General features: G+C 38.1%; 1 protein-coding gene across 2 annotated transcripts in view; it reads right to left on the bottom strand.

Annotated features, from left to right (window-relative positions):
- The window catches only part of ANKZF1_1 (Ankyrin repeat and zinc finger domain-containing protein 1), a gene marked incomplete at its 5' end in the record, with an annotated part of 55,063 nt that extends 41,302 nt beyond the window's left edge, over positions 1-13,761 (bottom strand). The window contains 7 exons of one of the 2 annotated variants that reach the window (XM_035730452.2): positions 559-715; positions 2,318-2,433; positions 3,505-3,843; positions 3,894-3,994; positions 4,028-4,199; positions 4,409-4,476; positions 13,530-13,761. In XM_035730452.2, the coding sequence (XP_035589399.1) occupies positions 559-715; positions 2,318-2,433; positions 3,505-3,843; positions 3,894-3,994; positions 4,028-4,199; positions 4,409-4,476; positions 13,530-13,761 (1,185 nt within the window). Of the gene's footprint in view, positions 1-558; positions 716-2,317; positions 2,434-3,504; positions 3,844-3,893; positions 3,995-4,027; positions 4,200-4,408; positions 4,477-5,432; positions 5,488-13,529 lie in introns of those variants that run through there. The other variant, XM_051217929.1, reaches the window with a different exon arrangement.
- Positions 13,762-15,853: the final 2,092 nt, after the last annotated feature.

Raw genomic sequence — 15,853 nt, 5'->3', positions numbered from 1 at the left:
ATCTACCGTTACCGGTAGCGGGTAACTGCTTCACATCCGATATGGTTGAACCCCACTGGTCACGGTTTCTCACTGGAACTGAGATTATATGTCTCACTAATTTATCATGATTTGAATTTTTTATGCAACTCAACAATCAAGTACAGGCTAATGTAATTAGCTTTAAGTCACACATAGTGTAAGGGAAAGTGACACTACATGTAGTCACCTGAACTGAATTAGATGCATCTACAACTCATAGGTTTAAATCCAAATCTTCTAACCAATAGGCGATTGCGTCTTGTTATTATCATATGATTTCAATGCTGATTTTCTCGCTTCGGTCAATATACCTGACTGACCAAGTAAAAAGACCAAAGCACTCAACATAAACTTCTTCAGATACAAGCCAGTTCTTTGCTATCTTCCTTTACTTTGTAAGCGGTAACAACAGATTATTGTATGCTATCTCAATAACTTGACAAGTTCGTAATCGTGTAATTATATCGAAATCATCATAATCACCAAGAAATGGGTATGTAAAACAGTGACGCAATAATAATTATTAACGATAATTACATTACGAATAGTTGCTTCACCATGACGTCGAAGATTAGCACCAGCTGATTTCACTCCGCCAAGACCACCACATTGTGAATCATAAGATGATTGACCACCACCTTGTTTAGCGCGTACTGTATAGTTGCGCAAAGTTTTATGAACAATCTCGTTTGTTCTTTGAAAGTGAAAAAATATAATGACAAACATATTCGGAATAGTACTGATTGGTGAAAATTAATTGATTTACTTTTACTCTATAACATTAATTTGGGTTCAAGAAAACTTTAAGCCTGCATGCAATGATAAAAACTTAAAACGCGTGAAATTTCATGGGCATTCCGATTACCAATTCACTGACTAGATGATCAGATAAATTTCCGAAAATCGTCTGTATACACAGTTTTAGCAGAACACTTGAGGCTATAATCAAAAATTGTTTCATAATTGATGGCACCAATAAAAAAGCTATAAAAACAGGATCATGGTTGTGTACGATACTGAGTTGAAGTCACAGAGCAACAATTTTTCTAAATACATGGAACGTCCGGGCAATGTAGGATACTGAGAGGACCAATCAAATAGCTACAAAATGAGGAAATACAACTTGGTGATTCTCAGAATAAGTGAAACTCATTGAATCCAAGTTGGACAGAAAATATTAGATTCGAGAGATTCTATTCTACTCTGGTCTTGAGGAAGAAAATGCTCCGCACACTCAGAGAGTTGCACTAATGCTGTCCAAAGGAGCATAAAAAACACTCATAGGATGGAAATCTCATGGATCTGGGACCATCAAAACGTCCTTCAAAACGGAGAATGTTACTAAATATTATGCACCCATCAATGATAGCAATGACGACGATAATGATCAGCTTTACGAGAAGCTGCAATCGATCATAGCGAATCTGTTGCAGAAACAATGTGAACCCTTTTCAAAGATAGGTACAACTATCGACTAGTTTCATGATGTTAGAACACTTTCTAATTGCAAAACCTTTGTAAACAACTCAGTCAGTTCCCTAACCAGAAAGTCGCTACTATCTTTAAAAAGAGCCAGAAGTAAGTCATCTGGACCTGGTGATTTGTGGCGCCTCAGGAGTTGGAGTTCCTTGCGGTCACCCGGGGTAGACCGACGTGCTTCAATGAAGTGTAAGGAGCCTGGAGAAACTCAATGCTTATAAGCGGGACGTTTTGCGAAGCCACAAGCGACTTCACTCACTATTTCCGTGGCGTCATGCAATTGCAGCCAATGTTCATCCATACTTTTCGGTGGGCTGATAGCTAGCTGATGATCGCATTCTAGATAACACAGATACTATCTTCAATACATAGCCCGTTATACAATCAACGAACCTTCGTAGAAAACGCACGGTGAAGTACAAACGTCAAGGCTTTTATTTAAACTGTGGCAGATGTATTTGTACAGAAAAGCAATTGCTTCGTACATAATTGGGAACTTAATTACTATGCATTGCCTCCACATCCCCCTACGGCGTCCTCCTTTCTTCATGCGCCTGTTTATTTGCAGCTAATAGTACGTTTTAGACCGATCACGGAATTTATGATATACACAACATTGAGTACTGCTGCTCACTCCAATTACCTATAAAATATAGTAACTGGTGCGCATACTACTAGCATTGTAAGGAAACTGGATAATGGAACTATGATGCAATTTTTTATAAACGACATATAAAACTGTAGAAGATAAATATAACTGCAGCTTTTTAAAGTTCTCCCAAATTCTGTTTAAAAAACCAACCTCAAGGTAACTTACCCATCAAAAATGCCACCAGCGAATTTACCTCCAGAATAAAGAAGAATAGCCCATTTCCGACTTTGTCGAACACGCGAAACAGATCCCAGCAACTCATCCATTGTTAAAGGCATAGTCTGAATGTAATGAGAAACAACACCAAGCTAAAATACTGTGAACTGCTTCAGTTATCTAAGATCAAGTGCTAAACCTGCTCCACAGATTTATTGATAAAGGAAGTTGCATTCAGTCATACTGTAACTAATAAATTTGAAAGGTACATTACTAAAGATAAGTGTCGGACGTGTAGTAGCGATTTGTCATTATCTAGATTTGGTTCTTAATGAAATGGACAGAGTACTCCATTTCGATATTGTAGTAACTTGCCCTTTCGCTTAGGCCCGTTAGTAACACTTGTGTCTAAATGTACGTAGGTGCCTATTTAAAATTATTAAGACTCGCAAATCTCATTTATACGCATTTACACTACGAGAAACGCGAGAGAATAAAGTATATTGTTATGAAAAATGCAATTTTATCCTAATTTTGATTACTGGCACGATTGGTTCAATTGCCCCTAAATGCCCTGGTACGGCCGAGGGTGGACAGAGTCAGCTCTATCTCTCGAAATGTTCTCACATAGCCATGAGTATACAGCCACTGACAGGGAAGTCCCACTCACTGCCTTCTTGCGACAAGGGTGTTTTTTAGGAAATTGAGAACGAAAAACGAATGTCCGGAGCTTTGACCGAGTTGATGGATATGGAGGATCTACCTAGGACAGTTGGAAAACCCTGATTTCAAACCAATGGTGTACATGGGCTCCAGGACTTTGAAGGAACAAATGGTGTATGATCCTACTGCTGGTTACCGGCTACCACAAGACTGCATCTCCTAAAGTTGTTCCACTGGCTTGTGGATTAGACCTTCAGTTCAAAGGCTCGGGGTATGACTCCTTAAGGAAACCACCTGCTTTGGTTTGAGCGACCAAGCAGTATTCTAGCCCTCACAAAAATCGAATGACAAAGTGTGGCGCATATTTGGTGCTTCCTTGTAATAACGTTTATGTGTTTAAATAAATAAATTGGTTTTGTGGCTGTAATGTCAACTTCCGAATCGCTGCACAATTACGTATTGCAAATGTGTCTAAGTATATATATACCATACCGAATAAAGTTAGCATCATTATTATTCTGAAAACTGTTTACCTTCCTAGTAAATAGAACACAACGATTTATTCCAACTATTTCTGAATTATAATTTCGGAAAAATAACATCTGCTTATGTGACGATGCAGTAAGTGACGAATTAGTAACCGTTTTAGATGATGTACCATGATCACAGTCATTGTTGTCAATATTTGGTTCTATAGTTGCTGACAGTGAATTAATTGGACTCATTCCAACTTGATCGATGGTATTTATTTCCGAAACATTTTCTATTTTCTCTTGTCTTAAAGTTTCGAATAGATCAAAATTTAGTGGACAATAACCACGTAAGGATCGATTTATATTGCAGATATGCCATTCACTTTTGAAGTGTTCCCGCTGGAGTGAAAAAATAATCGTTAGCATAGAACATTTTTTGTGAAAGATACCATATCTACTGCATTATCCATCTTCAATTGACATATATTACAATGAAACTTCTGAAGGGAAGAAATGTAATTTTTCGTTGGAGGATTTGTTGTTTTCGCATCTGTTACGTGTCAATATGATTGTATCAATTTACCTGTATTTTCAGAACAATGGTTGCTGAACGTCTCTCCAACTAAAACAAGACCAGTTAACTTTTCGACGGCTATTTTTTGGTCGAAAAACTGGTAACGATCGCACGTACGTTTGCATTGACGACTGATAAGACCAACATTTGACGACATCACGATGTATGCCAGACAAATTTTCTGGAATACGGATAGAAAAAAGACTAATCATTACAGCTAAAGAGTCTATTTAATTTCATCCGTGAAAAATAACATCCCTTGCTGTTGGTCGCTAATTAAGAAGCTGACTTATAAATCTCTTTAGATACACCGGTTCACATTATTTAGGTAAGACAATTGGATATGATCCTACAAAATAATCAACCAGTCATTGGCTATATACAATTCACCTGTTTGGTTTGTACGATGCTGAAATCGCCGGCACCAAAAAGTGAGAAATTTAAATAAATATCCCTAACTTATTATTCTATTAAATAATTAAAATTTGCCGTAAAAAACAGTTTGGTTTATATTTCTATGTGTGAGGAAAGCGCCCTAAAGTAAACCTGTAATTTTCCCACAAAAGGAAACATACTGTCTCCGAGTAACAGAACAATAATACGGCCAATTTTATTTCATGAAAGTTGAAGATGAAGCCACAAACGAAGGTAGACAAGACTCAAATTTTAGATATGACTAGTGACAGAAACATCCCTTAATACTACTCAAGACATTTAAGACAACTGAGAAAAATATTGCTTGCCACCAAAGTAAAAATAATGAACGTGCAATATAGTTTGTAGATCGGATATAATCGTCGAACCGAAACCAACTGAACTGTGATTCTGAGCCTTTAATGCCGAAATAAACACTGACCTAGTATCACTCTGTTTTACGGACAAACTAGTAGGATAGCTCCTCTTGCTTTTAACTCTAAATTTACGCATCCATTTGACTACAGAGCAACTTCGTATTGCAGTTAATCAAAAATACTTAACCCTATGCCCTTGACTTTTGTCCTAATTACTCGGCATCAGATAAGGATAATGCAGGGACTGTCGAAAATCTTTTCGAGTACATTTAAGGTTAGAAAAATTATAGTCTCACCTCTATATATCCATACAGACGAGTTATCGCCGTTTATAGGCAGATTAACTTGTTGGATTTTATTACACTTGTCAAAAACATGAAATCTGCCCACTCTAATATCATAACTCCCTTTTATACAAATTATCTACTACAAAAGGCTGGTTAAGAGCTATAGCTCTTTCAGATATATCTGGATATTTGTTCCGGTTGTTTTGTTTATCTCTATACTAGACTCGTTCGGCTCCCAGTCATAAAATGTGATTTTCAACTTTATTTTTGGATTTGAAATAAAAATTGCATAAAGCATTCCAATAAGCATACTGAGCATACTGAGTATCAACTGACCTTCACCCCAATGCAAAGTAACGCACGATTTTGATAGTAGAACCATGAGGTGTTCACTAAACAATGTGTCCAATCCGATTCGATTGGATTGAACAGGTAGCTATCTGAACTCCGTACTTGATTGGATAAAGAGGTGAAGTTTGAGGCAAACAGTACTGGGTTCAAGTCTTGAAGTTCATATCATCTCTGAGATGCAGATATATCCAGCTGATGAATTCCGAGAAAAAACCAGCATCCTGCATTCCATTACTAGTCAAGTCCCATATGTTCCACCTCATTGTTTTCACTCTTTAGTACATCTGTGACGAGTTTGGAAAGCCAATAAATTTCTTTGTTCTAGATTTCAGCGCGAAATTCAAACTGGAAGTTTAGTCCCAACGTGATTTGCATTTTTCAAACTTTTGCTGTGTTATTGCGCAACAACAGTACCAATTCTGATCTAAAGAATCTATTCTGAGCTATACGTTCGGTAGATTACTTCTTTTGGAGTTTCACCCAATTTAATAGTTAACTGTGTTTTCGTCTCAGCTTACTATTTGGGTTTTTTTCAGCTTTTGACGTAAAGGCCGGTTCAGTTTATCACATCCGTTCTTATCCATTTTGGCCCGTTTTTAGCGTGCTTTTCAGTGCATCTTTTTAACGGTCTTGGGCTTATGCTAGCATCTATAATACAGTTTACGTCAATATAGTCATGAAAAATTCATGCAAACGACTTGGATAACGTTTTGCTGTTACATCTGGCAAGCAGTGTGATAACTGCAAAGGTTGGTTCCATGAAACGTGCATAGATCTCACAGCAACTGATTACAACAGACTCAGCAAGTCGGATCATAAGTAGGTATGTGTTACGTGCAACACGGATGCTGTAGTTTCGCTAAGTAACATCATTGTCCTATTGACAGGTCTGCAGAATAAGTTGTCAGTAAACTTGGAAAAAGACGGTCATAAGGTGGATAGACAAACAAGGACGCGCAATGAAAAGAAGAATAGCGACGTCGACAGGTCTACTACTGATGGAGCATGCATCACCACCAATGATGACATGTTGAAACTCAGCACCATCATTACGTTGATGGTAACAGACTACTTCAGCAACCTCGGGTCTCCCAGCTCACAGCCCTTGAATGCGACAGTGGTTCTCAAGAACTCTGTAGGTGATTGGACCCACGTTAACAGAGCTAAAAAGGACTAGGCGTCACAGCCTAAGCTGAACATCTGAAGTATTGTAAGGAAATCAGCTGGTGATTTGACCGCACAGTCTACTCCTAAGAATGTCTGGCCATCAAAAGGCCTAGGAATCAGAAAGGTGCTTCGAACTCCAAACAACAAGGTGCTGAACCTGAACGCACCGGAAAACCTGGGGAAAAAATGACGGTTCGTGATGACTCTCTCATAATCGTGAACCTCAACGACAAAAATGACAGGATGCTCTAGGGAGGATTAAACAAGGAGCTTGAACTTTCCCGAATAGAGCCATTGACGGTCGCACGGCTCACTCAGGGAAAGTAAACTAAGCATCAAAATCACCCGAGGTTACTTCGTGTTACACTCACTAGCGCTACCGACGTATAGGCTGTTCTGCTAGCTAGTCATTTACTGAAATCTGATGAGAACGTAAGAATACTGCCCGATATACCGTATCCTGAGCGCAATCTCATCCGGAACATCCCTAAAGAATCTCGCGAGAAGTTTTTCCGCCGAAGAAATATAATTGTGCAAGATGTACCGGAAAACACGGACCCTAGTCAAGCAAACTCTGATATTAGGGAATGAAAATTCATCAAGAAGTCCTTGGAGCTTAAAAGCATAATGAATCAGCATGTGACGAGACTAACCAAGAAGGAAGGTGATTCTATACCCCGGCTAATGAGGATAACTTTCCCATCCCCCCATATGGTGGCTGCCATTCTGGGAGTATTTCGTGCTAACAGACGTCGGTTGCCCACTGGAATCCATATGCACCCGGATAGGCGACATGACTCCAGAATCAAGCACAGAGGCAAGTTGGAGCTGACCATTCCACTTGTGGACTGTATGGTCATTAAAAAGATGTGTAAAGGACAGGGCTTGCCAACTCGGCAAACCTTATATAGGTAGGCTACCTGTCCATTCAAGTAAGGCCCATACAGACAAACAGAAAAAGCCCATGAGTTTCAAATTAAAAGCATAAACTGCTTATACATGAACGCCGCGAGTCTTTCAAGTAAAATGGATGAGCTACGTGGAGTTAGCAATTCTGATAAGGCTCATCTGATAGGAATAACTGAAACTTGGATATCTTCTCAGTTCTTGGACCGGGAGTTAGCAATACCTAGGATGTCTTAGTTTTGCAACGACACAAAAGCAGTAATTGGGGGTGGATCGACATTTTAAGGTCAGGGTTAACTTCACTTTAGCTCAGGATATGGAATGTCCTAGTGGGGTCCCCCGGGGCTCAGTAGTAGGACCACTTCTCTTCTTGATTTATATGAATGATCTCACACAACAGGTGTCGTCAGACTTATTGCTTTTTGCTGATGACGTGAAACTTTAGAGAGAGATACGCAACCAAGAGGATATACAAGCACTTCAGGAGGATCTGACTCGACTTCAAAGTTGGGCAGACGATAACGGACTTACCTTTAACACTCCAAAGTGCAAAGTAGTTCATTTGTGAGATGCTGCAGACTACAGTTACAACTTAAGAAACTCATCTATAGTAGTATCCCGAGTCGAAAAAGATTTAGGAGTCCTGGTACCCTACAAATTGAAGTCTTACGCTAACTGTGACGGAAATGCCTTTCGAGCAAACCTTGTACTGATGAGATTAAAGCTCATTCTTGACCAGTTCGACGGAAGAACTTTCCACATAATCTTCAACAGTTTTACTCGTTCCCAATTAGAGTACGGAAACATAATATTTCCCCCCTCACTCCAAAAGGATAAGGACACTCTGGAGCGTATCCAACGGCGAGCCATGAAATCTGTTCGGGGCCTCAAATTCGAACCTTATGAAGAGCGCCTCTAACCACTTAACCTTTACCCATTAGAGTATGGACGTCTTAGAGGTGACCTTCTAATGGCTTACAGTATCCTTAACACTTCTGGACATCCCCTTCAACACTTACTTAAGTTTACCTTCAACACAAACCTAAGGGGTAACACCCAGAAATTGTATATACAACATAGCAGAACGGACTGTAGACACAACTTCTACTCTTTAAGAGGTGTCAAATGCCGGAATTCGCTGTCGACTGAACTAGTCCAAGAGACTTCCCAGGAGTCCTTTAAGAGGAAGCTTGACCCATTCTTAAGGACTAAGGACAACATCTTATTATGATTTACCAATTTCTTTTTTCTCCTCTCTCATCGTTAACATACCTAGGTTCCTGCCTGGAGGCTTCGGTGATCCATTGCTACTAGACAGGAAAGCCCGTTAAACGAAAGCTTTTTCTATTACGTCCACAACCATTTGAACCATTTGAGCTTATAATTCCTTCCGTACAGTTCCAGGCAATCGGCAATATACAACAAGAGTAATCGACTGCAGACATTCTAGTCAGCCCACTGTTTTTTGTGGGTTTACGTTCATCGTAATCTGGACACCTGAGAGAGGGTCATTTTCACCTCGCCTGGAAGAGGAGTTCAAATAGAGCCGACTCTCAATGGGAAAAAGTGAAAGAGACATTAGATTTCTGTCCTTTGGTGAGTAAACTTTCAGAGATTCCCCCTCAGAGCTATGTGATGAGGCTTTGGTAGGAAGATTTTTCAGGAGACTGCGTATGCGTTTCAGGGGAATGGGGATGATTTTGATTTTAGAACTCGAAAGCCTAACTTTAGTCTGTCATCAAACAACGAGGATCCCTGTCCTATTCGGACATTCTCGGAAGTTACATCTAATAAATCTACTCAAATGGAAACCACCACCTATAAATATTGTCTGTATCCAAAATTACGGGAGAAAAATATGCCTGATAAATAACAGGAACTGATATCTTTTAGCAACCTCAATCCTGGCTAGAAAAACCTTGACGGAAAATATCAGGCTTGATGTTCCTAAAACTTGAATATTCATATCTCAAAACAGATAATCCTACGTGCTACTGCACGGCTTATATATCCCCAAACCTACACCAAAAGCAGTTTGTTACATAAAATTTTTTCTATGATTTCGAATCCTCAGACATTCAAATGTTTTCTGTTTTCCATATCTGTTGTCAATTGTTGGAAACATTGTGTAAATGACACTGATACTGAGTAATGTGTGTTGTTTTATTTAACAATGATTTCTGAGGTCTCCAAAAGTTTCGACTTCGCCATTTTAAAGGCCTATAAATAGAGGATGATTGCTGAATCCAAAGTATCGTAGAAGTTCTTAGGAGACCATACACATAATGAATTCATTACTTACCAATTTTTTTATATCTATACACAATATGCATGACTATGATTTACGGAATGTTTATCCCAAAAATATTCACTCTACTTACAATTCTTTAAGTAGCTCAAATCAGCAAACATAATTTCGAGCAGTGACGGATGGCGGCTAGCAGTGGAACCCAGGACTCTCGTCTCATAATATTTAGGACTCGCCAATTGGACATACCTATATCCCAGAGTTAATGTTCACCCCGAGACTCCAACCAAGCACCTTTCTCTTCGAACATCGTCGCGTTACCCACTTAGCTACTAAACCCTGTACAGCCCAGAACATAAATACATCTGAGTAAGAGGATTTGTGGAGGTTGTAGTATGTTTAACAGTTGAACTCATCAGTCGATCTAAGCCAAACCACCATTGAAAACCTGCATACTACTGAGGAGTTCCATACTGGGACGAAACGGCCTTCCAATGTTTTCAGGTTTGCAATGGCGGTCTAGCTTATATCAACTCGTGAATTCAACTGTTAAAAATACTGCAATCTCCATAAATCCTCATACTGATAATAATCACGTGCTCACCAGTGAATAGCTTCAAGATGGATTTTCTGGAATTCTATTGAGAAACTGTGACCAGTGCAGTTCAATCCGTGTCGGGTGTGAGATAGTTATTTACCTCAAATAATGGATGAAGGGTTGTGCAAGATCATGGATTGATTGAAGTTAAGCATTGATACCATTGGATCCCGCCTCAGTGGTCTAGAGGTTAAGCGTTTACGTGCGAGGTCGGAGGTCCCGAGTACGAGTCCCACGTGCTGAATTGTGGATGAGTACTGCCGAGTCCCTTACTAGGACAAAACGGCCGTCCGGTGCCTTCAGGTTTTCAATGGTGTTCTAGCCTAGATCGACTAGTGAATTCAAATGTCAATATGTGGCATATGCTACTTACATTGACAAATATAAATGGTTGTAACACCAATCGGAAGTGGACTGCATGCCCTCAGAAGATTGGGAAGATCCAATCAAAGAAAACAGAAAGTAATTTTAAGAACAAGGAAAATTAAAGGATTCTGAAGCATATAAAGGACAACTGATGGGAGGTGTGGAAATTATGTATTTGATGTGCGATTTTCATATTTTACCAAAGCACTCTGTAATTGTGCCTTAATAATTTGGCTCTCTCCCACCTGAGTTTTCGTTCACCACAAATATACATATGAATTAAAATTATTTTGGATCATCAAAATTAATATTTCTAGATGTATACATATGGAATACTATTTGGTGGATTATCGACTGGATAAGATTGTCACTTTTATTTGGAAATTCAAAAGAATTATTGTTAATTGTATCCGGTTGTTGACTTCTGTTATTATAACTATTCAAGCGTTTGAAAGAGTGATGGACAAGTCGATATTAGATATTCTAAATGATGAATAAATCTATCATATCAGTAGTAGCTAAAACGTTGTACTGTTCTACTTATTAATTATATAACTCAATACCATCATGATATTATCATCTATCGTTTTCCAAATACTTCAGTTCATATTAACTTATGGTGATTACAGTGCTCAGATAACGATTTGAATGTAAGACTTATCAAATAAAGTACTGTAGTGACCTACTTTTATCGAGAGAACGCGATCGGTATAATGGAAACATTTATTATTATAACCATTTGTACCAGTGATTTTTTTTACTGTACTTGTTTGCTTAACTGTACCAAAAACATACATTCTTCCGTTGACTGTGATATTGTACGCTCTCGCGTATGCTCAGTAGTTCCACTTGTAATCTTTGGCACGATCTCTGTATGCTTTCGATACCACAAGATTGCCAACAAATATATCTTACTGCAACCGTCGACTGCCTTCTGGTTTTTGACCTACTAAGGGATCCAATGCAGTAACTGGCACGTAGTTTCAGTGTAGTTATGATCATAGTCAACCGCGACTCAACGCCACGCTACAACTCTACAGTACTATGCAATGTTACACTATCTCAGAAGTAATAGATTTATTGCTAGATATATCTTAAAATGAATGTTACTAGGTCATATAGGATATCTAAAGAAAATGTCATCAGCTTACAATTAGTGATACTCAAGAAAACAGAAGTAACACGTAAGCCTAAGTTTAATGATAAAAGTTATTTGTTACCAAAAGTTTAAAATAAGTGAATGATAAATTTTAAAAATAACTGGTGACAAGTAAAAGAATCATACATCAGGATTCTCAATCATTTTATCTTAATGTTTTCCAAACAAGTCCTAATAATGTTATGTTTGTTGGAATTCCAGATCTATCAACAACATAAACTCAATATTATATGTTTAACATCTCATATTATTACCAAGGCTACATAATTCTTGTATTCTTACCTGTAGAATATACTTTTAAAATTTATTAACTCTGATGTAAACTTAGTTTACATTTATTACATGGACACTTGATCATTATTAACTAGAGTTAACTAAATGAGAATCAGATGAAATGAAAAGAGCAAAGTAAATAGTGTCTTCTGATTTTTTCTCATCTTGTATTTTGAGATCTCTTTATTTTTTTTGTTTAGACTGTTAAGTAATAAAAAGAATATTTTAATTTTTGTACAGAATAAAGTATTTATGATATTCACTTTAAAAGGTTTCATGAGATTGGGTTGAAATTCGTAAGTTGCACTATTTATTGATTGATCTTAGTTTGAGTACTAATGAAAACTAAGTAACATTGGACAGTCATTGCATGATAAACACAATCTACATATTTATGATATTATTAATTGCCTATTAAGATGATTTTATGGTTATTTTGTGGAATTTAACGATAATTTTCACCAAATATTAATTTACGCTGTTAAATTGTTCAAACCAACTGCTCATTTGTGTGACTGCTGTCCAGATAGTTTTCGAAAAGTTAGGAAGTAGAGCTTTGATCTGTGTAACTATATCATGTTGTAAGGTTAGACTCAGTTACAAAGTTCATTTTTTAAAGATATCCCAACCATCTATTACAAACAAAGATGAATAATGAGCAGTGAACATTAGTCTCAGAGAATCAAGTACATATGTTCATATGTGTTGATCATATATAAATAAATTGAACTGATAAATACAGGGAGAAATGAATTGTTATCTTAGTTAAGTCAATAATGTAAATGATTCGGTCAGCCTATACTTGGATTTCACTCTGTGAATCAGTGAATAGCACTTGTTCATTTCAAGTTTGCCCCGCATCCCATTTCATTTTTTAAAAATTCTCTTTCTATTCACTCGAGCCCGTTGATAATTCCGCCTGTGGCTCTTCTAGAATTACTGTCAGTTCCAAGCCCGAGTAAAGAAGGAGGGTTGGGTATGGGATCAGCAAACCCAACCTGCAAAAAACAACCTTGTTACAAAAAAAACGATAACCAGAAAAAACCATTTAAACTCTGCCCTACAAGTTTAAGGATATTCATTTAGAAGAACTATCACACCTCATGATGAAAGCAGAGATTCTTTGGAAGTCACGTGAACAATGCCCCATCCAACGACCAGAGCAACAATTTTTTGTAAATACATGGAACGTCCGGACAATGTGGGAGACTGGGAGGACCAATCAAATAGCTACAAAATGAGGAAATACAACTTGGTGATTCTCGAAATAAGTGAAACTCATTGAATCCAAGTTGGATAGAAAATATTAGATTCGAGAGAGATTCTGTTCTATTCTGATCTTGAAGAATAAGATGCTCCACACACTCAGAGAGTTGCACTGATGCTGTCCAAAGAAGCAGGAAAAACACTTATAGGATGGAAATCTCATGGATCCGGGATCATTAAAATGTTGCTGAACCGGATGAAAGATGCAGTAGACACCTAAATAAGAGATCAACAGACTGAATTCTGTTGGGATCGGTAGTGCAACAGACCAAAAAGCGACACTACAGATCATCGGTGAACAATCATTTGAATGGAAATCGTCACTAAACATCAACTTGATTGACTATGAGAAGGCGTTTGACAGCGTGGATAAAAGAACATTATGGAAACTTCTTCGACACTATGCAGTTCCAGAGAAGATTGTCAACATTATTCGTAACTGATAAGACAGAGGACAGCTGACAGATGCATTCTAAGTGAGGACCGGTGTCAGACGAGGCTGCTTACTCTCCCCTCTCTCTTTCTTCTGGTGGTCGACTGGATTAGGAAGACATCCACCTCTGACGGGAAGCACGGAGTTCAGTGGACAGATTGGACGCAGCTAGATTATTCGGACTTCACAGATGACCAACCGACCTCTTCTATCCCATACACACCAACAAATGCAGGTCAAGACAACCAGTGTAGCAGCAGTCTCTGCATCAGTAGGCCTCAACATACACAATGGAAAACCAAAGACCCTCAAATACAACACAGATAACACCAACACAATCACACTTGATGGACGAGTTCTGTAATAGATGGAAACTTTCACCTATCTGGGTAGCATCATCGATGGGAAAGGAGAATTCAAAGCAGATGTAAAGATAAGGATTGACAAAGGAAAGGTAGCATTCCTACAGTCGGACAACGTATAGAACCCAAAACAACTGTTAACCAATATCAAAGTGAGAATTTTCAATACGAACATCAAGACAGTTCTAATGTACAGAGCTGAGACTTGGAGAGCTACTACGACCATCATCAACAAACTACAGGTATTTATAAACAGTTGTCTACGCAACAACCTACTGTGGAAGAGAACAAACCAGCTTCCAAATGAAGAGGAAATTAGGAAAAGACGTTGGAAGTGAATGGGACACACATTACGGTAATCACCAAACTGCATTACGAGCCAAGCCCTAACTTTGAATCCTGAATGGAAGGAAGATCAAGGAATACACCATCGGGAATTGGAAGCAGATATTGAAAGAATGAATAGCAACCGGGAAGGATTGCCCAGTACACAGTTCGATGGGGAATTATGGTGAGCTGCCTAATGTCCTCGACGAGGGTCAACATGCGTAAGCAAGTGCTATTTAGTGTGAAAACCAGTCCAATAAAGTCGAAAGCGAAGCAATATGTCAGTGGTGATACTGAATGGAAATTGTGATATAATACAAATTGATTGAGGTTCGAAAAGTAAACTAAAGGATTCCAACATATTAGTTTAAACATTTCGTACCAACTATATAGGCTATGTGGAAAAGACCAAGACTACATGGGAACCCTGTTGCTAAAATTAGAATAATTATATCTAAAACTTATCTAGGTGAGTCTGTTTAGGCACGTAATCTATTTGCAATAGCCCACCCAAACCTGGTCACGTGAACTTCAGACACCATATAACCTGTCCGACCTTGCTTGACATATATACCTCAGTTATCCTTGGCCTAACCTGAATGAGTACAAATGTCTTTAGTGTTAAGTAATTTGGAAACTAGTACATTAAACATTCAGCAAAATGGTATACCTCTACAATCACTGATACTGTCAAGAATAACTGTAAGTAGACTGGCGAATATATAAAGGTGAAATTTCACTTTTATATCATTACATTGTGTAGTGTAACATTCTGGAAACAACATGTTTAATCAAAATCCTGTTGTAAAGACATGTTAACACCAAAACAAAGCAGGTTTTTCTTGTAATTATGATGGAATTAAACTCAGTTACTGTTTTATCAAAGCCTGGGTACATAAGCAATAAAGTAGTGTTATCCTCCTATTGGTAGTGGTAAAAATGTACTTTTATACGTCCACTGAATAAAATAAGGACTGTCTCACTTGTTTATATCCGGCCTAGTCTTCATAAGACTAGCCAGACATGAAATGTAAGCACGTAATTTAATATGACCTACAACCCTAGATTAAGGTGGCTCGATAGGTTGACCTAATTATAGACAAACATTCTATCTTGCAGGTTGGCTGATTCACGAAACGGTAACCTTGATTTGTACATTTTTATGATTGGCTGCTTAGACCAAAGCAAAATAATTGGAGAAGACAGATCGGAAATGACTCTCAATCCACATGTAACTCACTTATCAAGCGTTTGTAAGCGTGCTCTAAAAGGATATTTAGAGAAAAATCACCTTGGAGTAT

The sequence above is a fragment of the Schistosoma haematobium genome, chromosome 7, assembly GCF_000699445.3.
Source record: "Schistosoma haematobium chromosome 7, whole genome shotgun sequence".
Lineage (NCBI taxonomy): Eukaryota > Metazoa > Platyhelminthes > Trematoda > Strigeidida > Schistosomatidae > Schistosoma > Schistosoma haematobium.
The sequence above is the reverse complement of the archived record's forward strand: the minus strand, read 5'-3'. Positions and strand labels throughout refer to the sequence as shown.